Source organism: Dermacentor albipictus, chromosome 2 (assembly GCF_038994185.2).
Source record: "Dermacentor albipictus isolate Rhodes 1998 colony chromosome 2, USDA_Dalb.pri_finalv2, whole genome shotgun sequence".
NCBI lineage: Eukaryota > Metazoa > Arthropoda > Arachnida > Ixodida > Ixodidae > Dermacentor > Dermacentor albipictus.
Genome location: NC_091822.1, coordinates 154,804,311 through 154,831,599, shown reverse-complemented (window position 1 = coordinate 154,831,599; position 27,289 = coordinate 154,804,311). Strand labels below are relative to the sequence as shown.

Here is a 27,289-nt window from a genome sequence, read left to right as displayed (position 1 = left end):
GAGTAAAAAGGGTGGCGACAAACGACGAAACGCCCAAAAGGACTGGAATGGACACATAATTGCTCAAGATGCAATCGGCAAGAAGGGCTTTACAATAATTTAAAAAAAGCATCACGCTTCTTGAGAAGGAAGCATACCTGCGTGCACTACAATTTGTGTTTTGTTTTCCTTCACTTAAAGAGGGCCGTACTAATAACAGGGTAAATGATAAATGCCGAGAACGGTTGCATTTGTTTTGCTTTGACGTGTTTCTGCGTACATTATTCCTATCAGGGAGAGCTTAATTTGTATATATGGCCTTGCTTATCGTCATCTCTCTCAGTCATTGCTTGTGGACATTAGTCAGGTCCATTGTATGGGATGCTCTCTTGTCAATATTCCTGTATAATTCTGTTCACTGTGTGCGTCCGCTGGATGCGCGCTTGTGACGCAAAGGCCAGGCGTTCCTGAGCTTCATCAATGGCTGACAAAAGTGGCGAATCTTGAACTGCGGGAAAGCTTACTCTCGCGACCGCATGAGCCTGCCACTTTCGTGTTTCGACTTTAAGAAGCCCTTCGAACGGCCACAATGAATTTTCCCGTTTGAGTATCACTGTTTCGCTTCCGGTCTTTGCCATATGCTACTGGCTAGGCAAAAGTAAGACCATCCCTATATAGTATGGGCTCGCAAGAAGCTAGGTGGGTTTTGGAATAGCTAGACTTCCGAGCATCAAAGTGCTTTGATGTCGTAGAGAAAAAGTTCAAAGTAATTTTTATTCATCAGCCTAATAATTTGTGCTAACGCGTCAACTTACACCAGTGAACGCAAGGAGGCGAACCGAAGCTTGCCTGATATTTATCGAATGTTTCTCGCTTAAATTTCGCAGAAGGTTCAAGATAGTGAAAGCCATTTCTTGCAGGGCGCGAGCAGACGATCAATGAAATTGCATTGGTCTGTGGGGTGTTACCATGATTGTCTGGATATCGTAAATGAGGCATTTCATTATATCGGGTAATAAAGACCGTAAGAGCTTGTGTCTGTGAATTATGGCAGCGTTTTACAAAACATAAATTCTTTAACTAATGTTCGAGAGGAAAGACTACCATTCTAACTAAAGCAGACGACATGCGGCTGATTCTATCAGGGGTGCCGCACTTCCGTGCAGACGACAGGCAGATGACCAGCGTCAGTCGTTGTGCGATCATCGTGAGAGGCGTGCCTCAGCTTTAATGTAAAGTGAATATTTTGAAAATTTGTGCCATGGAAGCGGGCAAGATGCGAGCTGCTGGACGACCAAGAAAGATGCCTGATGAAGAAAAGACCAAGTACGCTCGCGTTTCTGCCGTGGATCGTTCCCGCATCATCGATGCGTACCGACGAGGTGGGGACTTGAAGCAATTGGCCCAAACACTGGGAATAAATATAAAGACTGTGCGCTCAATCGCCGCAACAGATCGCGAAACAGCCAAGAAACGTGGTGGCTCGTCAAAAAAGTTTGGCCAAGATGTGGTCAATACCCTGCGTGAAATTCTAGAAAAGAACCCATCCTTCACGCTTATGCAAATCCGGATGTCGTTGACAGAGAAGTTTCCCGGTACCGAAATCAGCAAGTCTACCATCGATCGGTTTCTGGATGGCCATGGTTATACAATTAAGTTAATTACTCAGAGGCCGGTTGACCGTAACCGGGCTGATGTCAAGGAAGAGCGCCGCAAGTTCGCTCAATGGCTCCAAAACGAGGGTACCACAGTCACGCGGTACTACATCGACGAAACTAATTTCAACGTGTGGTGCGCAAGAAGTTTTGGCAGAGCGAAACGAGGCGCCCCAGCTATTCGTCTTGCAACCAGCACAAAGGGCGCGAATATAAATGTTTTGGCTTGCATGTCTGCAAATGGCCTTCTGCATTGGACTTTCGTGGACAAGATCCACTGGGCTGTATTCAACGAAATTCTCCATGATCTGTCCAAGAAGGTTCATCATCAGGAACCTGGCACTGAAGCTGTGTTCTTGTTTGACAACGCTCCAGCGCACCGCCGTGCTGAGGAGGTTGTCTTGGCCACCAATGATCACTCAGTGAAGCGGCTTCCACCCTACAGCCCATTCTTCAATCCAATCGAAGAAGTTTTTTCAAAGTTCAAGGCTGGTGTAAAGGCTTTTCTTGCTGAACGGCGCGACCGTCTTTTCATGACACCACCAGGTATATCCAAGAAACAGCATCGCCGGGCACTGTTGGTTGAGGCCGCGGGAGAGTCAATGAAGCACATCCTGCGAGTTGAATGTGCTGCCTACGACAGGCACAACTACACTTTTGTGCAAGCTGCCCTAGCGTGCCACGACATGTGAAAACTGCTCAGTGCTGCATTCAAAGAAAAGTCGACAGTCTTGCAACAAAGTACTTTTGGTTTATATTAATAAAGTTTCCTCTCTCAGATCTACACATAACTGTTATGGTCATTGTTTACATAAACGATTCACAGGCGTCGCCTTTGCAACGCAATCAATTGCTTCATAAGAGTTTAAAGGCATTTAACATTCTAACCTTTCCTGCTAAATTTCGAATTGGCGCTTTTGCACATCAGTTTACTATAAGCCAATTGATGAAGCGTTGCTCCTGCTACGTTAACATTTCTGTTTCCATTTATTTCTTCAAGTCAATTGGTGCCTGTCGCGCCGTTCTAGTGAAACAAGCCTTAAGAATTCAGAGAGTTAGCAACTATAACCTCACCTCAGCTTCTTTGCGTCAATTGGCTCACACATGTCTGTTCCTAGTGGTCATAATCGTATCACCTTTTGAGCGACCATTCATTTTATGTCCATGAAGCTGTGATTTGTGAGTAGTCAAGAAAATTGAAGTGCACATAGTCACCATTGACCACCAGTATTTCGACCACATCTGCAATCTCAGAGGAAAAATATTCACCAATAGCAAAATGAACGAATGATAGCTACCATTGTCAAAGTGACTCGTGATTACTAAGTGACTAATTTTTAGCAACCCAAGGTTATAAAATTTGAATCATCCATCGAATTATCATTTGACATCCATGACACTATAAACTCTCATTGTAACAGAGCGCTGAACTGAGCTTATCACTAGTGATCACTAATAACTCTTTACTATCAGGTAGCAATGGTAGTAGAGAAAATACTAATTCAATAACATTTTGATATATATCCATGACTATTAGATATCAGTTGGCAGTGGTAACGCAAAAGTGCTCATCGTGCTACAGCTTCATTGATACTACTGACGGCACTCACGAGGGAAAGCTGCCTCAGGGATAGTAAAATAGGTAAATAATATTCATCAGTGACATAACTATACGAGTATACGAGTATTTGCTACCGACCGAAGCCTCCCGGCGAGAGCCTAGTGATTATCATCGAATCAACCTTTATTGTTTCATTTGATAGCCATGACCAAATCGCATGTGTACCATTAACTCGACGTACTCATGCTGACGTTTCCTCTCAATTAATTTCGACAATTGTCATCTGCTGTGTCGCTCTCATAACTAAGTAGAAAATACACAAAAGATTGGCTGGGGCTTAGCTAAGGTTAAGCCTGGATATCTCGAAGGGAAAAGGTTCGCTGATGCTTACGGTTCAGCTTATGGTTATGCTTTATGATTTAGCCTACGGTTATGCTTACGATTTCACTTATGAATATGCTTTCGCTAACTTATGGTTATGCTATACGTGTGCCTTGTGTAAGTTATTCAAATTGCTTATGAATGATATACCGTATTTACTCGCGTAATGAACCCACCTTTTTTCCAGATAAGTTGACATAAATTTGGGGGGAGGGTTCATTACGCGGGGAAAAAAATTTAGATATTTTTTAGGTCGAAATTTCATGTCACAATGAAGATAGGAAAATCGCAATCCCAACCTTACCTTTATAGTAAAAACACGTACGCGATGAATGTGAATTAAAAATTCATTTTTATTTTCATGCTGCTGGCTGCTCATGGTCTGTCCCCACTTTGTCCCCACAGTCTGCCGGCAGCCGCTGGCATAACGTAGTACGCCTTCTGAGGCACAACACGTTCCGGCGCATGAAACGAGTCGTCCAACCACTGCTCGCCTTAAATTCACTCGCGGCAATGCCGTGACTTCTTGCAGTGGGCCGCGCGTGATTCTGTATCAGCTCGTGGGATACGGCACATCCTTCGTTGCGGAGCCTCTTCACATAGCTCAGAACTTCTTCCTCGACGCGAGGAAACTTGCCCTGCTTCGGCCCGCGAAAGGCCCGGCGATCTTTCTTCGTCGCTCTGAGTTCCTCTTGTTGATTCCTCCAGTAGCGCACACGCACGGGGTCTACACTAAAATGCCGTCCAGCCGCGCGATTGCCATGCTCCAAAGCATGCTCCACGACTTTGAGCTTAAAACCGGCCGTGTAGCTAGCGTTACGCCCCATCGCACAACGCGCAGAAAATGCACAGCACGCACGAAATAATGCAAATGTCGTAGCGAAGCACTTAAACAGCAACAAAATAGGACTGGCGAAATGGCGACCGACGCTGTCCAAGTGCGTTGTCTTTACTTCGTTCTGCCGCCGCCGCGCATGCATGGCGCTATAAGCAGAGGTTTGCTTTGCATTTAATAGATGGCACTCGGCAACCTGCATCATCATCATCATCATTGTAAAAAAAAAAAGAATCTAGAGAAGTTTGACAAATTGGTTCGAGAAATACAAAGGAAATAGCCGAGCGTGGTGGAAACTGCCGTCACCCCATTTCAAAGAGGACGCCCCAGTAAAGCCCTTTGCGCATCCACCAACGAATCATGCAAGGTCAATGAACGATCAACGAAAGCGTGCAGTCGACGCCCGCGTCACCCGCGTTCGCGTCGCCGGTGTTCAGCATCGTTGGCTTCAAATGATGTTTATTTTATCACTGCGCGATCAGACAATTTTATGATCGTCGACAGCGCCGGCCAATTGAGCCGAGATAACGCGAACATGCTGAACACCGACCCTGCGGGCGGGTGCGCGTTATTACGCGACGTAAAAAAAAAAAAAAAAAAAAAACAATTTTCGACGACAAAAGTGGGGGGTGGGTTCATTACGCGAGTGGGTTCATTACGCGAGTAAATACGGTATACCATAAGTAATGCAGGATTATTACACTTCTTTATTCATCATTGTTGGGCACAGTGTCCTGCGATCTCTGTACAGCCATAAACACAGCTCTTTCTATCGGTAGTATCTCTCTTCTGCTTCCATGTTCAATGCGCACGCCTATACTCTGGCAAGCGGTTATATAGTCGGCCTCCGCGACAAACACGCGCTTGCGGGCAACGTCAAACGATAACGCATAGCGCGCGGCAGTGGCCACCTGCGCCGACTCCGAAACGCTTATGGAGCCAATTCGACTCCTCACACGCTCACGGAGCCAATTCCGACATACGCCGGCTAGCGTAGTGAAGCTTTTCGCTTCAAAACCTCCAAAAGTGGTCCTTAGTCCCGTGGCAGGATAGCTACTGGTCTACCACCTCGCTCTTTCATTTTCAAGGTGTTAACTCATAATATGTTCACAAATTTTCAGAAGTCTTGAAATCCAAAGGTTCTTGAATTCCGTTGTGTCTGGATTAAATTCACTGGCGCTTGGATTATTTCGGCTGGCGTTTGGATTAAATTGAATGGCGTTTGGATTAAATTGAGTGGCGCTCGGATTAAAATCACTGGCACTTGGATTAAATTGACTGGCGCTTAGATTAAATTGGCTGGCGCTCGGATTAAATTGACTGGCGCTTGGATTAAATTGAGCGGGAAAACCTGTAGTCTCCTGACATAATTTGCAAAGAGCAGTCGGGTATTGCGCGGGGAAAATGTGAAAGTGTTCATGAATGTGAAAGTGTTCATGAAAGTGTTTGTCTACGACTTGAAGCGCGCTTTGTGTACGTCAATTGCCTCGGAGTTCCCTGTCCCACCGTCGCTTCCGGCCTGCGTCTCTCCTTCCATGAGAGTAGTAAATGCTGGCGCCTTCAACCCCCAGCGCGTTGAGAAGCGCTTTCTTGTGGTCCGGCGTAGCGGTCTTGGCGTCGTCGTCCACGCACTCCTGCAAAACACATTGCCATCTGAGCCAAGGAATGGCCGGTACACCGGGACATGGCAAGAAGTGTGCAGGGGGAATCGCTGCGTCCGTATTGAGGTAACAACAGCAGAAAGACACCGCAGTAGGGTCAAACGGTCAGGCAGATTACGTCGCTGTAGCGTCAAAACTCAGAAAGGTGCAGAAATCCTGCTTAAAAGGGGGGCAGCAGAAGTAGAAGACGCGGTGTAGAAGCAAATTGTGCGTCCTAACTCAAATGTAGGCGCAATGGAGGCATATTATCCTCGCCGCCAATGCGATGTCAGGAATGGCGACGGAACGCGTCGCGCAGATGCAACGCTAGTAGCATCGGATCCGGCATCGGCGGCAGCAGAATGGCGGAATGTGCGATTCTTGTGAGCCTTACGGCAGCAGTTGACGATGTGCAGCCCGGACGGGAAGGGAGTCCTCGTCGCCAGTCTTATGTCGGCGTGGCCGCCGTGATCGTCACGCCAGGCGCGTGGGGCACGCCGGGACAGTGGCCTGAAGAGAGACGCAGTGACATGGGGACCGAGGCTGAGAGCGAGATTGTTGAAAGCGTTGTGCTTTAAATAGGATTAGCGTCGCTATCACAACGGCCCCTGAGGGCAAGTTCCGGTATCGAAACCGAGTCCCCGCAGTAACAGTTTCCATAGCTCTGATTATTCACTGGCGTGAACCTTTCTTTCCTTGGTTTAAAACAGAACCTACCTCAGGGTTGTTTTAAGCAAGACTGAACCTCTTGGTTTTTTCCATGCTCCTACAGTTCGAGGTCTCCTCGGTATTGTTGTGAGCAAGTGTCACATGCTCGTACTTAGTAGTGCTTTTGGTGAAGTTGGCTGGCCTTATTCCATGCAACTCTGTCATTTCACTGAAGCCTTTTGGCCTCATTTTTTTGAACTTTCTGTCAAACTGTCTGCTCAGCGTCAGTGGCAAGCTATGGCTTCTGCTGCTTTCTGCTTGGCAGTCTGTTGAGCCCAAGTTGCCCTACTTCAGCAGCAGCAAGTTTAGACTTGCACTCCTCTTTTTCACGAGTGGTATGCCCCCGCAGGGGCGTCTGCGCAAGCAGGCGTTTGGTGTGTTGCGACACCACGGACCCGAGCACACGAGGGTTGGCCCCTCCCGCGTGTAGCCGTGCGCGGCTTAGCCGTGTCTGGGGAAAAGGGGATCCTGGGGGTTGAGCCGAAGCTGGGTGTTTGGACCTTTAAGGCCCCCCGGCGGAGGCAACACACCCCTGTGCCTTGGCTTCACATAGACGGCACCCCCGGACTGACCCACCCGGGGGAAATCGGCAGTTGCCTTTTCATATCCCCCTCTCCATTCTGCGTCTTTTTCTCTTCCTTTCAATCTTTCCTGTCTTCTCGTCTCTTCTGTTTTCTTCCGAATTTCCTGGCAGCGGGGGTTAACCTTGTGTGGGTGGCCAACCTTGGGTACTCCAGATTGGGTTATAGCAGCACCGTACAACTGGCGAGGGCTTGTCTTACACATAGGATCTGCTCCGTCCCCATGTTGGGCTCGGTGGTGGGCGGTTGGCGCTGCTGCCGAACTCAAGACCCCTATATGGCTTCAAGTAAACCACTATCCCTTGATCGCCCTCTGAAAAGAGGGCGCACCGATGCAAGCTGCCAATTCTTTTTGAAGAGCAATGAGGAACATTTCCCTAAGTACCATGTCATACACAGTGAAAGCAACACAAGCGTGCGCAAATTCTCCCCCTTCTTGGTGGCGAAATGCCTTGCAAGCACGATAGGACCTTGATATAAAGCCACAAAGATGTCTAATGGAGACCTACTCCTTGAATTAAAAGATAAAATCCAATATGAGAAAATGAATGACCTGAAATGCATAGGCGATGTAGCGGTCACTGTGTCCGCACATCGAACCATGAACACGAGCCGTGGAGTAATCTCTGAAGACGACTTCATAGACCTTAGTAATGAAGAGCTGCTTGAAGGTTTTCAGGATCAAAATGTCATCAAAGTAGAACGAATTCTAATCCGCAGGAATAACGAACAACTTCGAACAAAGCACATTGTACTAACCTTTGGTACCAGTGTGTTGCCTAGTACAGTGGATGCAGGCTGTATCAAAGTACGTGTAAGGCCGTACATTCCAAATCCTCGACGGTGCTTTAAGTGCCAGAAGTATGGGCACGGTTCCCAGACATGCCGAGGACGGCAGACTTGCGCCAAATGCAGCTCGAACGATCATGCATCAGACATTTGCGACTCATCTCCACATTGCGTGAACTGTGACGGAAGCCATCCAGCTTACTCTAGAACGTGCCCTAAGTGGAAGAAAGAAAAAGAAATCATTACATTAAAGGTCAAAGAAAATATAACATTTCACGAAGCAAGAAAACGTCTGTCATACCTGAATCACACGAGCTTTTCCGAGGTGGCGCGACGGGGGGCAGCGTCACAAATCCCTCGGGAGTCTACCGCGGTCACTGACAGTGGCCCGGTAATCACTCCGCCTGCCCCCCTGGTGGCTGCAGCAAGTGCTGCTCCACCAACATCGAAAGTGTACCTGCCGTCTCCAGTCCCGCAGGCCCCTAAGCTAATCCGAACTCCACGGCCTGGGACGCGAGTTTCAGCGCCTAGTTCACGATCCTCCAGCACCTCGGAAAAGGTTATGGAGGTCGATCAAAAATCCCCGGCGTCATCGACGCCGAAAGATCAGCGCTCTCAGGAGCGCGCTAGGAGAGATAAAATTCCTGTAACTACTCAAAGAAAGGGACCGGTAACCTAAACGGTTACCGCCCTAGTATACATATCCATCTATCTTTACTACGTGCTCTTGAACACAGACAACCAAAATCTTCCTCGATATGGCTACACAAATAATTCAATGGAATGCCAGGGGCCTATTTCGCAATCTAGATGATATCAAAGATCTACTAGCGGAATATCAGCCACGTCTGTTCTGTGTTCAAGAAACACATTTAAACTCTACACACCAGAACTTCTTAAAACAGTACATAGTTTTCCGCAAAGATAGAAATAATGGTAATTCTTCTTCTGGCGGTGTGGCAATCATAGTCCAAAAGTCAGTTGCATGCCAGCATGTAGCACTCCAAAGTTCATTTGAAGCAGTGGCTGTTCGGGCTATATTGTTTAACCAACTTATAACTATTTGCTCTATATATTTAGCGCCTGATGAAAGGTTTGATATTGCTGAATTTGAAAAGCTGATTGACCAGCTTCCCGAACCTTATATAATTATCGGAGACTTCAATGCTCACAGCACATTCTGGGGTGACTCAAGATGTGATGCGAGAGGACGGGCAATAGAGAACTTCCTTCTTTCTTCTGGAGCCTGCCTATTTAACAAGGCAGAGCCAACCTTTTACAGTTCCACACACAACACGTTTTCATGTATAGATTTAGCAATAGGGTCAGCGTCACTTCTTCCATACCTGGAATGGAGAGTTATCAGTAATCCATATGGGAGCGATCATTTTCCTACACTCCTAGAAACAACGAAGTGGCACGATGGACCAGCTTACCCCCAAAAGTGGAAAATTCATAGTGCAGACTGGTCAAAGTTCAGAAACATATGTAAAGTGTGCCTGGAAGGTGTGGACCACCTAGGTGTAGAGGAACTGGCCAGCTACATCACTGAACATATCTTCTGTTCTGCTAAAAACTGTATACCTCAGTCCTGCACAGATAAACTCAATCCGAAGCCGTGGTGGAACAAAGACTGCGAAACTGCAAAGAAACGCCAGAACAAAGCATGGAGTAGATTTTCACGCTATCCAACCACAGAAAACCTAATAGAATTTAAGCGCTGCAAAGCAAATGGACGCCGTATCCGCCGAATATCCAAAAGAGAAAGCTGGACACGCTACATATCCTCAAACTCATACATGGACGTTAGCAAAGTATATAATAGGGTACGTAAACTAAACGGACAACGTCCAAATCCTTTTCCTCTCGTCAATAGCTCTGGTGAGTCAATAGGAGTTCAAGCAAACACTCTTGGCGAGCACTTTGAGAGAGTATCAAGTACAGAAAACTATTCCGAAACTTTCTTAAAGCATAAAAGAATAGCTGAAAATATTCCTCTGCGTCCAAACAAGTCATCAGAAGGGTACAATAGACCGTTAACATTCCATGAACTCAAGCTTGCCCTAGGCTCTTGTGGTAGCTCGGCTCCAGGTTCTGACGCAATAACTTATGAAATAATCAACAATCTGCCTCATGAGACCCTAAACTGCCTGTTAGGCCTTTACAATAAGATATTTGCTACTGGTCAAATACTTTCATCTTGGAAAGAAGCAATAGTCCTACCAATACACAAACACGGCAAAGACCCTTCCTTAGTTAACAGTTACAGACCTATTGCACTCACTAGCTGCTTACTTACAGTATTTGAAAAGATGATTAACCGACGCCTTGTCTTCTTTTTGGAATATAATGGTATATTGGACCCTCGCCAATCTGGCTTCCGAAGAGCGAGGTCTACTACCGATAATCTAGTTCTCCTTGAATCATATATACGTGATGCATTTGTACATAGCCAATACTGTCTATCTATATTCTTTGATCTTGAAAAGGCATATGATACTGCCTGGCGATACGGTATTCTGCAAGACCTGTCTTCCTATGGAATTTGTGGTAGTATGCTGAATATTTTGCAAAATACTTATCTGAAAGGAAGTTCCGCGTTAGAATTGGCAATGTACTATCGCGTACTTTTATTCAAGAAAACGGTGTACCACAGGGTGGAGTGCTAAGTTGCACACTTTTTATAATCAAAATAACTCTCTCCGCTCTGTTATACCTTCAATGGTATCGTATTCTGTCTATGTGGACGACATCCAAATCAGCTTTAAATCTTGCAACCTGTCCATATGTGAACGCCAGATACAGTAGAGTGTTAATCGGCTCACGAAATGGGCAGACGAAAACGGGTTTCGATTCAATGCAGAAAAGACTTCCTGTGTGCTGTTTTCCAGACGAAGAGGTGTATGTCCTGACCCTTGCATTACCATGCATGGGAGAAACCTGGTAAATAGAAAAGAACAAAAATTTCTTGGTATAACATTCGATAGTAAGCTAACCTTCACGCAGCATATGAAACAGTTGAAGCTGAAATGTCTTAAAACCATGAACCTTTTAAAGATTTTATCCCATCAGTCGTGGGGAACAGATAGGTATTGCCTCCTATCTCTTTTTAAAAGCCTTGTGTTGTCACGCATAGACTACGGATATATTGTTTGCCAGTCTGCTTCAAAGACAACACTTAAGCAACTCGATCCTGTCTATCACTTAGGTATCCGCCTAGCTCTTGGTGCCTTTAGGACGAGCCCCGTCCAAAGTCTATACGCAGAATCGGATCAGTGGCCGCTGAATTATCAACGTACATATCTGGGAGTCACCTATGCAATAAGAATCATGTCACTAAAACACCACCCATGCAAAGCACTCATAAGTGATCAGTCCACAAACCAGTTGTATTTAAACAGGCCTTCACACGCCCCACCGTTCCCGTTGGCAGTAATATCTGTTGCGGAAGAACTCGGAGTACTTTTCACAGATCTACAGGAAAGTGACAATGCTGAACCTATTCCACCCTGGGAACAATGTACAGTTACCTGTGACTTGTCCTTTAGAGAACTGAACAAAAAGAGTTGTCCAAGTGCCCTCATCCAGCAACATTTCTTGGCCCTTGAAGACAAGTATAGGTCAACGGCATTTTTCACTGATGCTTTGAAGTCGGCAACTTCGGTATCATGTGCAGCCCATGGCCCAAGCTTCTCCAACGCTAAAACCTTACATAACCATAGCAGTATTTTTACAGCCTAAGCGTATGGTATCCTGATCACTGTTGAATACATAGTGCAGCACAAGATACAAAAGTCCATAATATACACAGATTCCTTAAGTGTTGTCACAGCCCTGTCCTGTGGCAAAACAAGCCGAAACCCTGTATTAAACATGCTCCTTAAACACATTCACCTAGCATATAAACAAAACCTAGCTCTTGTTGTATGCTGGGTGCCAGGACACTCTGGGATTGCAGGCAATGAAATGGCAGACAAGAATGCTGGACAAGCGGCTCATCGGGATATTATTGATGTAAGCTGGGTACCTGGTGTAGATATGAAACCTGCTGTACGAAAGGTGCTTCATGACCATTGGCAAGCTGAGTGGGACAAGCAAGTGGAAAATAAGCTACACCTGCTTAAACCGCGATTAAGCAAACCTTTTCCACTGAAGCTTGATAGGCACACCGAAGTCGTCCTAGCACGACTCAGAATAGGACACACTTATGGCACACACAAACACCTATTGACTGCTACTGACCCCCCGACGTGCACACGCTGCGGTGAGAACTTAACCGTCCTACATATCCTCATTCAATGTCCCGAACTTCACCAAGAGCGATTAGCTCATTTTAAGGAACTCTACACACACCATATACCACCCCATCCCTCGATGTTCTTATCAGAAGATGCACTTTTGAACTTTAAAAGAGTGCTTAATTATCTTGCTCAAGCTAACTTTCTAGATATCATCTCATTCCATGCTAACCATCAGACTGTGCCTCACAGGTGAAGTACAGTCTGATGCACATAAGTATGTCTGAGCTCTTGCACTTCTTGCGTAGGCAAGAATTGTACAGCAAGGGACTCGGGCAATCCGCAACAATTTACCATGTGTCCCTATAACCTATAATTTTAGAATTCATCCACCAGTATTTATAGATTTCTTTTACGTGTAGGCCTCTATACAGCCTCTATTTTAAGTCACAGCACCAAACCCACAATTTTACTAAACAAAAACATATGTCCTGGCGCACTTTGGCCTTAGATGCCCTTGCGCCATTAAACTCCAATCATCATCATCATCATCACGAGTGGTATGCAGCTTAAGCGGATGAATCGGAAGACCAGTCCAAATAGGCCTGATGCCCTCCTTAAAACAAATGAAGGCACCTTCCACAACTACGATGGTGATAACAAAAGATTACGGAGACACCAAAGCCACCACCATTCAGTAGAGAGGAGAAGCTGAGCTGTCATCAGTCATTAGGAGCGGATGTTGGCGAGTGTGCCTCTCCTGTCATTATTCTCTGCTTTAGCACTGGTGAAATGATCGAGAAGTAAAATAGTAAACAGGCAATCTATGAGCCGAAAGTTGGAATCCTTGCGGTGCACTGCGGCTTTCTTTCTTTATAAACTTTTCTCAGAGATCTTGGAGATGGTTGTAGCACTGGCCTGTGGTCATGAAATGACCAGGGGTGGGAGCCCATGACAGATGTAAAACAGGCCCGATGGGCAGGTAAATGAGTTCCTTGCATGGACAGTTCCACAGTTCCTTGCATGGAGATGTATGGTCAGTTGGCCGTGATTTATTATAAAGTCCATTTTTTCTTTAGGAAGCTGTTATAGGCCTAACCATCTCTCCGCAGACTGTAGTTTTCTTCGTTTTTCTCGCATGGTGTCAGGTCCATGTTTCTGTATTCTGAGCTAGTGAGAAACCACTGCTACTGGTTCTGTTGACCTTAGTTCACTTGTTCACTATGCTTTTATGAGCATAGAAATGGGGCAATATATTTCCTTTCTAGGATGGGACCTCCCAGGCTGCCATTTCATGCTCATGAGCTTTTCAACCAGTTCTTTACCTCATTTTGCAAGGAACATTGGACATAAGCTGTCAATCAGTGCATGCACATTTACCACTATGGAAGAAAGCAAAAGTATACATGTAGAAGTTCAGCAATTCATTGACTACATGTTCCATGAAAACGTGTATAGCTTGCACGCACAAGTAATCAGAAGTGCAATTTAAAGGCAGCAGAAATGGAAAAACATGTTTTCAACTGCATATAGTCAGGGGAAGGCTGTTACTGTTGTGATGCCGAAATATGGGGACAACGATTCGTGTACTTAAAGGTTTTAACGGTTCTTTTAGGCGGAGCCTCCGAAAACCCAATTGAGGACAAAGCCGTTGGTTTCGAGCACACACACAAACTTTTAATGGAACTAAAAAGGCTTAAAATTGTCGCGTGGTTGGTGCCGCGCGGGGCACGAGCACGCAGGGACGGACCGAAACGTGCGGCCACTTGCCTAGACACTCTTAATAGGCAATAACTCAAATGCGGATCATATAATATGTTTTCTGGCCGCTAGATCCCATGTAAACAAGAAAAGGCGTGAAGCGCAAGTGGTTGAGAAATGTAGTGGCCCACCACATTCATTTCTCAACAATATTCACCTACCTGTCTGCCATGAAAATGCTGGCGTGCACTCAGTTTTTTATTCGCGTACCTGCAAATCTCCTCCCAGGTCGTCGCATGGCGCATTCATTGTTATCGCCGCCGAACCTATTACTGTAAGCACCTTCATCTATCTGTTTTGCAGGGTGTAGGGCGTTGTGATTTTGGGAGTGTGCTGCACGCTTTTAGTAGGAAGTGATAAACCAAATGCATCTCCGTTCCTTGCTGTATGCAGCACGTTTTGAGCATCCCATTTTGCTCCAGTGGGATCCGGTGTTGCCCACCCAGCTCGATCTCATTTCTATTTCCCGTTGGCGTATTATAGCATCATACAATAAGAAAACAAAAAATGGCTGTGGCTTAGGTAAGGTTAAGCCCAGGATGCGAAGCATACTAGCCTTTATTTTAGTTGTTGAACCACTGTTTAGCCTGGTGAACTGCTGTTGCTTGGCTATATTTGGTTCGGCTAGACGAAGAAACAACTCATGCATTACTTCTTCGCCTTCAAGAGTGGAACGCGACAGCGTTCCCGTCGACCCGCCAAGGGGTGTAAGACAATGGGCTACAGGGCAGCGACTACGCGCCCCGCATTGGACGCGGTGAGCGTCGAGCAAAGCAGCGTTCGGCGCGGCAACGAAATGTGCGCCTGAGCAAGAGACGCACGCCTTAGAAACAGCGCGTTTCTAAGGCAACACCGCATTCACTAGAGGCGCTTTTGTACCGCTTTGAAGCGTTGTACTCGTGGCTCAGTGGTAGCGTCTCCGTCCCACACTCCGGAGACCCTGGTTCGATTCCCACCCAGCCCGTCTTGCAAGAGTTGAGCCAAAGCCACTTCTCCTCTGTCGTGACGTCACGGTGTCACGTGATTTCATGGTCACCGCCGCGCCTGAGGAGCTGGGTTGAGCCCTCGTAATATGCTTCGCATAAAAAAAACGGGTCATGGGCTGCTGTAGCCCTACTAGCCTGATTTGTGTCAGCGGCTTGTGCCTTATGCCACAATGAATGCACAACACTTTACATTACGAAGAGCTGGTACAGTTGGGTGTCAAATAGTTTACAGTGGAACGCCAATTATATGACTTTCTCCGGACTGCGAAAAAGCGTCGTAAAACGCGGGTGTCTTAAAATCCGAACATAATTTATACTTATAAAAATACTACTTATTTCGCGTGACGGATTTACGAGAAACTTCAATGTAACCTATTACTCTGCGTGGCTTGGAAACCCAAATTACCAAAAGAGTAAATGCGATAAGAAATAATGCAGCAGTACAAGTACCTATCATGCTTTATTCAAACAAACCTTTACGGCACTTCACTGTCCACTGCAACAATTCCCACCAGCCGGCGTGAACTTTTAAAAAAGTCGGTAAGTTTCTTTTGAACCTTGTTTGATCCATGAACCAAGAGCTTTCTCTCGAGCTGGGTAATGTCAAAAACGAGGTCCTCTGCGCCGTCGCGTGAAGCGACGAAGTATCAGATGCTGTCTATGTGCCGTAGCACCTCGGCGAACGTGGTAGGCACAGGCACGGCATCTGTGGCGTTGTCGTTGTCCTCGTCTGATGTCGCAGCGGTGTCGGCACTAGGCAAAGCCTCCTCGATCGCGTCGTCCAGCGACACCTCGCCGCAGATCGCAACGTTGTCGTTGGCCTCCACGTACTTGGTGAAGGTCGTGCTGAGGTTTAAACCCTTGGACTTGGCGGCGGTGAAGCCTGCATCGGCCTTGAGTTGCATCGAGGTTGTTGCGTCCCCAGCAGAGGAGGCAGTTTAAAGCCACAGTGCTTGAACGAGTTAGCGATTGTGCTTCATGACACTGCGTTCCACGAACTGGCAATAAAATGTATGGCGTCGAGCACAGTGATTTCTTTTTTTCCGACTCACTGCACTCCGTAGCCGCCAGCCGACGCTGCAGTAACCGCTTCGGGTACCCTTGCTCGACACACTTATGCTTGCATCCAGCGGCTGCAGCTGGCTTGTGCAGTTGGGTGGGAAAAAGAACAGTCTATGTTCCTCAGGCTGGACGTGTCGGGTGGTTGGCATAGTGCATTGTCCACGAAAAGCAGTATTTTCCTTGCCTTAGCCCCCATTTTGTTATCCAGCTGCTGCAAAGAAATTGCTGAAGAGTGAAGATGTCACCGACGCCTTTTTGTTGAAGTTGTAGCTGCATGACAGCGTCTTCAAGTTCTTAACGCACCGTGGCTTTGCAAACTTTCCAACAATGAGCACGGGCAGCCTCTCGGAACCGTCCTTGTTAGCACAGAATGGTGCCGTCACATGCTCTCATGCATTTTTCCGCAAAGTTCGGGAATTTATACTACTAGTGGATCCACCTTGCGAACTCCACGGCTAGAATTTGTAAATTGCAATGTGCGTCATACGATAATTAGCCCAAAAGGTAATTATATAATTCTTCCTAATTAGCCAATTTTGCATTTAAATTTTTTTTTGCAAGTAGTGTCCACCGCTTCGAGTAGACCGGCTCATAAAGTGGAATTCAGCTATCTGCCACAGCACAATGCGTTGGTGGGCTAATTGGTGATAATCCATAATTTGTTTAGCGCAAAACAACGGACACAAGTAAGACGATAGGAAGAGGCGCAACTATCAACTGATTGTGTCGTGCTTCACTTTTGAGCAGCACTGACGCGATTGCACAGTAATAACAAACTTTGCCAATCGGCTACAGATTATTGCTATAATACTCCAAGTGTTCCAAAAAGGCATATTTTCCCCCCCTCCAAAACTGCGCCGAAATGCAGGTGTGGCTTCTCATAAACTGCTCTAGAAGATTTATCCAACGCCTAAAACTGCTATAAATCCTCAACTGTCTGGACAATCACTATTGGTGGCTTGCAAAAGGGACAGATTCCATGGTGGGCTAGTTTGTGCGGCATTATTTACACAGTAGCTCAGAAGGACGGCGGTGCAGTTGCATCAGCGAGCGATTACGTGAGCACTGGCATATCATTGAGAAACTAGCCTTATCACGCCACGTTGTCGCGCCTTGCGCACAATGCGTATGCAACCCCCGTTTGACCGCACTCATTTGCTAGCCACAAACAATGACCAGCTCAACAGAGAAACTGAATAAGCTGCCGAGATTAGGAAAATAAATAGTGTAAGTTGCCCGTTAGTCTCCTTATCAGAGAAAGAAATGTTGCTGCCATTTTTTCTGGTCCTTGAGAACACGCGTCAGCGCGTAGCGGGTTGCTCCCACGTCGGTACAGAAAGGCCGAGCCTCTCTGCTGAGTCGTGGGCCAAATGGTCAGGCCGTAGCTGTGCTTCAATATTAGGGCTCCTTAGGGCAGCTTTCCGTTCGGACGACCAAAGCCGCCCCCGTCGCATAACTCTTCGCACTGCCAGAGCATGTGTTCTAAGTTAGCTACGTCTGAGCATAGCTCGCAAATATTGGTTGATCGTATCTCGGGATAGATTCTGTGTAACAAAGCAACATTAGGGTATGCCCCGACCTCGAGTAACCAGAGCATTGGAGCCTATGGTCTGCATAGTTTCCTATGTGGCAGAGGTTATCTTTGTGCCATGCAAAAATCTTTGGCATGTTCGTTATATGAAGAGGGAGGGTCCCAATTGTCCATCAGCTCAGCGCCGTGCCACACGGTAGCGACACAGTCGACGACTCCTCGCGCAGGTCTGTGGACCGATTCGTTGAGGTTTGGCCAGAGGTTGTCCGTCAGAGGCTGTCGAGGCTGGAGGCTTGCCCAGCTTGGGGATAAGTATGGTGGTAGCCTTTTTCCACATCTCCGGTGCTCTTCATTGTTTCCACATCTGGTCAATGACGTCCATCAGGCACTCCACCGACTTTGTCAAGTTCCTCGATGCCCTGTTTGTAACTCTATCCGAACCCGACGGTTGTAAATTAAGTTGTTTCTCTTTGTCTTGTTGCGTTAGCCACCTCCAGTTGAACTTGCTGGGCTGATTGGTTTATGCATCTTCGTTCTCACTTCCTTATGTTCTGCGACATTATATATATATAGCTGTGTCCCATCTATTTCGCCCTCCGTGTGCACGTTTCATGTGACCTCATAGAATTGTCCGCTTGGACGGATTTTCTTTTACCGTATTTACTCGAATCTAGGCCGACCCCGATTCTAAGCTGACCCTCTAAAGTCTGAAGCCAACAAAAAAATATATAACTTCGAATGTAGGCCGAACAAAATAAGCGAGGACAGCGTTCACAAAATGCAAACAGTGCGGAACTCATTCAACACATTAGGTTAGGGGAGTTGACTTTGGCATCACTCGGGGAGGCGCTGCTGCACAGCCCCCATAGTTGGAGCCTATGGTGAAATGATTATGATTTATTTACATATGACGGATGGCGTTTGATCACAGTGATGATAACACAAAGTTCGTTAGCTTGCGAACAAACTCTATGTCCATGCCGACGGCGATGACCGTCACTAGCGTGCCATATTTTTGCTTCTCCTCCTTGCTCGTTCCTGGTAAAGCTTTCTTTTCAAACCGCAGGGACATCTTGTTGCCCTTCATCGCTGGAAAAACAAGAATTTATTTTTAGCCGAGTGTTATTATTCTAGGGTTGTTGCTTGGGGTAGTTGGTAATGATGATGATAACACAAAGTTCGTTAGCTTGCGAACAAACTCTATGTCCATGCCGACGGCGATGACCGTCAAAAGTTCCTCTTGTATTCCGATGATACAACCATTTATTCATCTCTCTAGTAACTGACAGTATTGCAATATCAGCTGAACGCTGAACTTGGCAACATCAACAGGTGGTGCTCACTAAACCACCAAATTGCCCATGAAGTGTGGCAGTGGGCTTGGGTGCCCCGTTTGGTGATCACCGTGTCTGAACGGGCAATGTTCTTACTACGTCTACGTCTGAACATAGCTCGCAAATATTGGTTGATCGTATCTCGGGATAGATTCTGTGTAACAAAGCAACATTAGGGTATGCCATATTTTTGCTTCTCCTCCTTGCTCGTTACTGATAAAGCTTTCTTTTCAAACCGCAGTATCACTCGGGGAGGCGCTGCTGCACAGCCCCCATAGTTGGAGCCTATGGTGAAATGATTGATTTATTTACATATGACGGATGGCGTTTGATCACAGTGATGATAGCACAAAGTTCGTTAGCTTGCGAACAAACTATGTCCATGCCGACGGCGATGACCGTCACTAGCGTGCCATATTTTTGCTTCTCCTCCTTGCTCGTTACTGGTAAAGCTTTCTTTTCAAACCGCAGTATCACTCGGGGAGGCGCTGCTGCACAGCCCCCATAGTTGGAGCCTATGGTGAAATGATTGATTTATTTACATATGACGGATGGCGTTTGATCACAGTGATGATAGCACAAAGTTCGTTAGCTTGCGAACAAACTATGTCCATGCCGACGGCGATGACCGTCACTAGCGTGCCATATTTTTGCTTCTCCTCCTTGCTCGTTCCTGGTAAAGCTTTCTTTTCAAACCGCAGGGATATCTTGTTGCCCTTCATCGCTGGAAAAACAAGATTTTATTTTTAGCCGAGTGTTATTATTCTAGGGTTGTTGCTTGGGGTAGTTGGTAATGATGATGATAACACAAAGTTCGTTAGCTTGCGAACAAACTCTATGTCCATGCCGACGGCGATGACCGTCAAAAGTTCCTCTTGTATTCCGATGACACAACCATTTATTCATCTCTCTAGTAACTGACAGTATTGCAATATCAGCTGAACGCTGAACTTGGCAACATCAACAGGTGGTGCTCACTAAACCACCAAATTGCCCATGCAGTGTGGCAGTGGGCTTGGGTGCCCCGTTTGGTGATCACCGTGTCTGAACGGGCAATGTTCTTACTGATGTATAAGTCACGGGTAGCTTTTTTTTTGCAACGATTGATTGCATAACTGAGTCTAAGGAGACTCAGTTAAAGGGTCCGTGAACCACCTCTCGGGCTTGCTGAGAAAACACAGACCCAATAGCTGACATTAATCATGAAGGGTGTTTTGCACGTCTTCCTACTGTTGCTGTGTGAAGTGAAAATCTGCTTGCGAATTTATATTAATTACGTACAATAATAACTATAGCCCATGCTCAGCCACAAGGGTGAATGAGCAAGCAGCACGGCCTTAAAAAATGGCAAAATGCCCCTTTATACAAGGTTAAAAAATTGCAGTTAGTTACAGCGTGCAATTATGCCTAAGAATAAAAATAAGAGGAAGTCTTCGAAAGTGTCGCACGGCCATCATCAGCTTAGTTCCTAATGTCGCTAGCGAGTTGTATGGCAATGAAAATGCAATACAAAGTGCAAGTCGTGGCACAGTTAACATTTATGGTGTAATTAGGAGCGTTGCCAGTAATTGTTGGGTCCTGATTTGTTTGGATATTAAGAAGTTTTGTAGAATGTTTCCCCTGTATCTTCGGTGGAGTAAACATGAAGCCTTGCTTACAGTTGATTAAAATTAGGGGCAAGTTATGCACCAGGTGTAGAAGTTTCAAGCATGTGAAATAATTAGAGCCTCAGCAGTAGTAAAATACGTATGCAAGGGCTCTGGAGCATTCATCATCTAGAGCATATATATATATATATATATATATATATATATATATATATATAAGTGAGCTCCGCTCACTTCTATATAGTCGCAGTTGGTCACGAGTGTCTCTATGTGCAGAATGTCAAGCTGTTCTATGCAGTCGTATCGTATATTCTTATATCGTATATCGTATCGGAATTCCTTGGAATCATAGATATTGAGGTACGGGGAATCACTTACCTGTCAGTACGCTGTGGCTGCTGTGGCCTACTGTCGAGTAAGCCTTCACCATGTTCTCCGCAGCAGCGTAGTCGTTCACCTCGACCGTGATCTCGTCGTCACGCAGCTTCTCAACTGCCACCTGCAGAAGCAATATTTCTTTCACTCTTTCTGTTGTCTTACAACAAGATGTCATGAGTAAATGCACATCTTAGCAATATATAACGTACGTGAGCATATTAAAGAATATAATGAAATATCAAAAATTATGGCTATTTCATTTCTGAACTAAATTTCACCGTCGCGGAAACTGACGCTTCCAAAGCATTGTACGACCAATGAAAAGAACCATGAAGAGGTGCAGAGTAGCGTGTGTCTGTCGCTACTCCCAGGGCACCTACAACCCGGTGGCATTACAGTTGTTAGTAGGTACAGTGGCGTGGGGCATTTCTTGTGGCGCTTGACATTTCTGTGCAGCCGCGAGCAAGAGCAGGTGCGAGAGAGAAATTCTATCGGGGGGCCTTTGCTCCTTGAATATGTGACATTGCCCGGGCACTACGGAGGAGGTTTCTTGGCACATGTTGTAGAATTGTCCCCTAGACATGCCGGCATTACGAAGTGCAGTCGAGTTTGTTTATGCTCCGCCACTGGCTGCCCATGCAGTGTGGCAGTGGGCTTGGGTGCCCCGTTTGGTGATCACCGTGTCTGAACGGGCAATGTTCTTACTGATGTCGTATAAGTCACGGGTAGCTTTTTTTTTGCAACGATAGATTGCATTTTTTTTTTACAAGCACTGCTCCAGGAGGGCACATGTAACCAGCTAATGGAGGCCTGAGGAGAGCACCTCAGATTATAGTAAAGCAGGTGGCGCAGGAGCTCCAGGGCACCCAAAAGGCAGTGGGAGGCACCAAAGCTAGAAAGAAGCAGGGCGGCCCATGTGCTGGGGTCGCGCAGGCCTCGGCGAACCCCAACCCAAGGTCCAGTCCGGTTTCTAGCTTTGGTGTCCCCGTTGCCGCTTTGGTGTCCTGGAGGAGCTGCCAATAATGCGAAATAATGGCACGTTACCATTACTAAAAAACAAAGCTGAACAAACATAGTTACGTCCAGCCGCCAACTTGCGATGCCAACTTCAGCAGTACCACGCTCCACGACTTCTGCCGGCATGCCAAGGGACAAATGCATGCAACACGTGCTGAGAAACTCCTTTGTAGTGCCTAGGCCACTTAGGCAGACTCATATTCAAGGAGCAATAGTTTACTCTCTCGCACCTGCTCTTACTCGCATATGCGAGCCCCACCAGATTTTTTTAAAAGTACACTGTTTCATGCGAGCCGAAGGTTAAAAAATTCATCTGCGGTTACGTGGTTGCATTTCACGACATATTGGCTGGCGTGGACAATCTGTCTCGTGCAGCTCTTTGCAAACAGTGCGAAGCGTAGCGAGACGGTCTCGCTAATCGTGATGCGTGGGCGGGATTCACAGCAGCCGCCGCAGACCGACGTGCGTTCATGCAGCACTCCCTCCATACAGACGACGCATTCTACTCTGGCGCCATCTCGCAGCCATCACTGCCACAAAGCCCGCGTCATACAGGGCACTACGCTTTTCTTCTCGCGCTTTCGCCGCACCCTCCCCTCCCCTGCTTTCTTCCTCGCGATCTCTTCACTGTTTTCCGATGCACTCCGTGTCGCTCTTTGAGCCTTCGCCGTTGTGCTCGTTCGCTCGTTACGCTGACACTTGCGCTACGAGGCCATGAAAAATCAGGTCTATAGATACCGGGTTAATTGTGGGAGCAGCATTCAGTGACCGAACTACAGCATTTGGTACTCTGAACGATTCTATTCTTTTGTATGAACTACGGTGACCTACGGCATCAGTGGTCCTCCCTTAAAACATCATAGCTACATAACTAATCGGTCTCAAGTTATACATGGAAACGGCCACCTTTCATCGGCTAACTTTACATACTTGGGTGTTCCTGAAGGTTTTATTATTAGGTCCCTTACTGTCTCCGTTGTTCATAAACAATCTACCTTACGAGCTTACCAGTCAAAAGTTCCTCTTGTATTCCGATGACACAACCATTTATTCATCTCTCTAGTAACTGACAGTATTGCAATATCAGCTGAACGCTGAACTTGGCAACATCAACAGGTGGTGCTCACTAAACCACCAAATTGTCTATGAATAATACCTACAAAAGCACGTTTATTTTAGTTCATAACCTTCAATCAACTATTCCACCTCCCATAGGTGTATCATTAAGTAATCATGTCTTACCAATATCTGATAGCGTTACGATATTGGGTGTCATTTTAGACAAGGTACATATTAGATATGCATGCTTAACTCGCTTCTCAAATAAATTTCACTCTATGTTCACTTTATCATCAAAACAAGCAGGTATTTTCAACCTCATATTCCGCGCTTATTATTTTTACATATATTTCCATTTATCATACTGTAAACAGATGCTACGCAGACGAGGTGGCACGGATGAGCACACCTCGATGGGCATTCGGCGTTCTTATACACTAAAAAATTGTGCATCTTCCACAGTGCTGCAACAAGCCAGCTGTTTTACTCCTTAACGCCAATGTTACATCCATTGCTTATTTATTTATTTACACAATATTGCAGGCAGCAATGCTGCCCAAGCAGGAGAGGGATTAAAAAAGATGCTTTTTCAACATATTTTCAAATGAAACATGAAATATGCATTCAACAATACATTGTAGTAAATGATTCCATTCTTTTCTCGCAAGTGGATAAACTGATTTCTGACAGATTTTAGTGCGGGCAAAGTATTACCGGAGTACTTTAGAATGAAAAATATGGGATGACCTTTGTAGAGCATAGGTAATAAATGTGGCATCCGTTACAGGAAGTTCCCCGGCACAAAACACCTTCATGTTACAATGCACTTGTCGTACGTATGTGGCTACTATTCACCAGTCATGCAGGCGGAGGACAAAGCCAGTCCGCACCACGCAACATGGTCTGAGTGGATCGTATGAGCCCGAGGTCGCACACTGGCCCTGTCGGGCACAAAGCAAACGCTGCGCAATATGCACTACATCTGCATGCAGCTGCGGTCTGCTACGTAGCGCAGATACGGCGGGGTGCCCCGACAAGTCCAGTGGCTCAGCGCTGTGCTGCTCGCTCATGACGGCCGCATTTGGCTTACGGTTGGCGCGTCGGAGGTGCCAAAATCGGGGGCAGTGGCGTCTACATTAACATCCAAATTCAAATGTGAACTACGCGCCACTGTGACATATAGACGGCGGTGCCTTGTGAGCACGCCTCGTTCTGTCGTAATTTTGGCAGTGAAAGGCCTCCGCTTCTGGTGAATGCATCGGAGTACTTTTTGTGACAATGTGTTTATCATATAGCCTATTTTAACTTCGAATGCTTTTCTCCACTTCGATAACATGTAAGTGGTTCAGGGCCCGCTTAGGTGCCTCTGAATTCGTAAACTTTACCTAAAATTGGTAGAATTGATATATGCACTAACAGCTTGTGACAAAAACCAAGGAAGTGTATTTGAATTAACAAAAAGCAATCACTTACAGCGTTATGATGTTGCTGATTCAGTTCAGCTATTCTCTGCTGGCTCGGCATGATGACTCTAAGGGAGTCCACGGCATATACTTCGCCCTGTTGCGTCATGTCGGCGAACCTGCGTGGCGGTGGTTCACACTGATTATTCGCCTAGCGATGCCTGCTGTGTCGACAGCGGATTTTTCGCGACACTGAGCCTTTAGTGTACATGACAGGAGTGTGGCGCAAAGATGACCCGAAAATCGCTAGTCAAATTTACGCTGTATTTCCTGTGCACAGTGCCCTCTGGACGCCGTAACTAGGCGCGACCCCCCACAAATGGAGTGCGGGAGCTGGTGCGCTTGTGTCCTTGCTCATTGCAACAGCAAGGACAGCAAAGGGAGAAGGCGGGGAGAATGTTAGCAAGGAAATAGAGAGATGGGGAGGCAGTTCTGCGACCTACAACGCCAGAATCCAGAATGGCGCCCAAGCGTGCACTTAGTGCCGAGGAGACAAAGGCTCGCAGAAAGCGCCGAGCAGAGCAGCTAGGGTAACATTGCACATCACGACTGTCATATGCGGTCAATATATCGCCAGCAATTAACGCAAACAGCAGACAAAGCTTCACTTACATCGATTCCCACAGGGCATTCGATCTGCATATTTTACCTTCCAACTTCTCATAGTTAAATATTAAATTTGCAAAACAACAAAAACTTTATTGGCACGGCTGTGCACTATCTCCGGGTCCGGCCCACAAAAGACGCCACATTTTCAACGGGATCCTGATTCTCACTCTCCTCTGGACGCTTTATTTCGTAATATAATGGATTCCTACACGCTGCTGCTATTGGCCAATAGCTAACGTCAACCAACAAGAGTGTTTGGATCAGTGCGCTTCTTCCTACTGTTAATGTGCATATTTCTTGACAAAGTTCAATAAGCAGGCTGAAGTAAGCGATGCTGTGTTTTTAAATTTTGATGATAATTACGTACTTCTGGAAGAAGCCGACTCTCGTCTGCTCACGCTCAGCCGTGGCCACCTGCGTAGGGATTAACGTTTGGCCACCCAGCTTATCCGTGTCGTAGCCGTTGGGTCTCGCTAATTTCGACTACTTTTGAATGCTAAACTAGACTCGAACTAAGCGAAACTTAAGGTCAGACCTTAAGCGCGCTTGCCAGCGTGCGTTCACTACTAGCCGCTCCTGGCTAGACGCGTTAGCCGCTTCAAAAATTTCGCTGGTTGGATGTGTAAGTCAAGCTTGAGGAGGACAAAGCTGGTCCGCACCACATATTACGCGCTGAACCCTTGTCGTGCACAAAGCAGACGCTGCGCAACGCGCGCTACAGTTGCAACTTGCATGTCGCAGGGGTTTGGTATACATATCGCTGGAATACTGTGGCTGCCGCGGGGTGCCGTGACGAATCCCCTGGCTCAGCGCAGTGCGGCCATATAGTTTCTCACCGTATTGCCTAGAGGGAAATCTGGTGCTGCTGCGCTGTGGTATTTAATGGCCTTAATAGTGGTATGCATGGGAAAGTTGGTATAGACCGTTCCTTCCTCCTCTCTGGCTTCCGTTGCAAAAAATTTTTAGTAGCCATAAATAATGCGTGTTTAGACAAATGTTACTAGAACCTATCGACATTCAATAAACTATCTTTAGACACTGTAACAACTTCCTAGTAACCGCCTACCGACTATTGGCCACCAATATTGAGTTGAACATACATATATAAAATGTCGGATGTTACTAGCGAGTTGTTAGGATGTATAAGAGTGGGTAATAAATACTCGCTTCACAGTATTTAGGAAGTACATAAAAATTTTATTCAAGAGATAATTTCTTTTGCAATTATACATTGCCAAAATAACCTTTTATTATCTCTGAATAAAATTATGTAGTTCCTAAAAACTGTAACGCAACTATTTATTAACAACGTTTATACATCCTAACAACTTGCTAGTAACATCCTGTGAACTATTAGCAGGCATTTACAAACTGTTTATTATCCCCTAAATAAAATATTTATGTACTTTTTAAAAATCTGTTTGCAACTGTCCAAGAACTCCTTGTCGGACTTCACTGAGCTCTATAATGATGTTCCGAGTAACACACATTTGTTGCCGTTTAAAAAAAGATATACCGTTCAAATGACTGCAGTAATAGGTAACCCTAACCGTGGACATGGCAATGCCGACCACCCGTTTTGATTTGAATTCGCGCTTGTTACTGGCTCTCGCCGCTGTCACCAAGAAACAAGCGGCGAAATGCGTGAACGCTAAGTTTCATCTCAAGCTGAGGTCTCGACAGCTGAGGTCTGGATATGCTAATTAGGCATGGCTTGTAGTAATTACTGAGATCGGCTGTTTGTTTTCATGCTGCTATAGGACGCCAGACACCGCACCGAGCCGTAAAACTGGTTTGGTTTCTAGTTAGCAGATGGCGCCACAGCATTAACGTTAGCAACAGATCAGTAAGAGGCGATTGGAAGATTGGCGGGAGGGAAACGACAAACAACGAAGGCGTACAAAAGCATGTTCACAATACGGGTTCAGAAACTTTGATAGCGGGAATTCATCGTGGTTCTTTTTTTTTTGCTTTTTTAACATAGGTAGGACATTAGGCAATAAAATAATGAGCTTGGTGGGGCAACCCACCACCCCGTTCCAAAGGGGACGCTCATAACATCAATCCATCCATCCATGGTGATGCATTGACGATGCGGAACGCTATAAAAGCCTA

General features: G+C 46.2%; 1 protein-coding gene across 1 annotated transcript in view; it reads right to left on the bottom strand.

The window, feature by feature from the left end:
- Positions 1-17,908: 17,908 nt before the first annotated feature.
- Positions 17,909-27,289, bottom strand: part of LOC135915518 (putative nuclease HARBI1) — a 79,748-nt gene continuing 70,367 nt past the window's right edge. The window contains exons 3-5 of the mRNA XM_070534116.1: positions 24,576-24,684; positions 21,027-21,147; positions 17,909-18,796 (exon numbers count right to left, since the gene is read on the bottom strand). Of these exons, the coding sequence (XP_070390217.1) occupies positions 18,633-18,796; positions 21,027-21,147; positions 24,576-24,674 (384 nt within the window). The 5' untranslated portion in view covers positions 24,675-24,684 and the 3' untranslated portion in view covers positions 17,909-18,632. The remainder of the gene's footprint in view (positions 18,797-21,026; positions 21,148-24,575; positions 24,685-27,289) is intronic.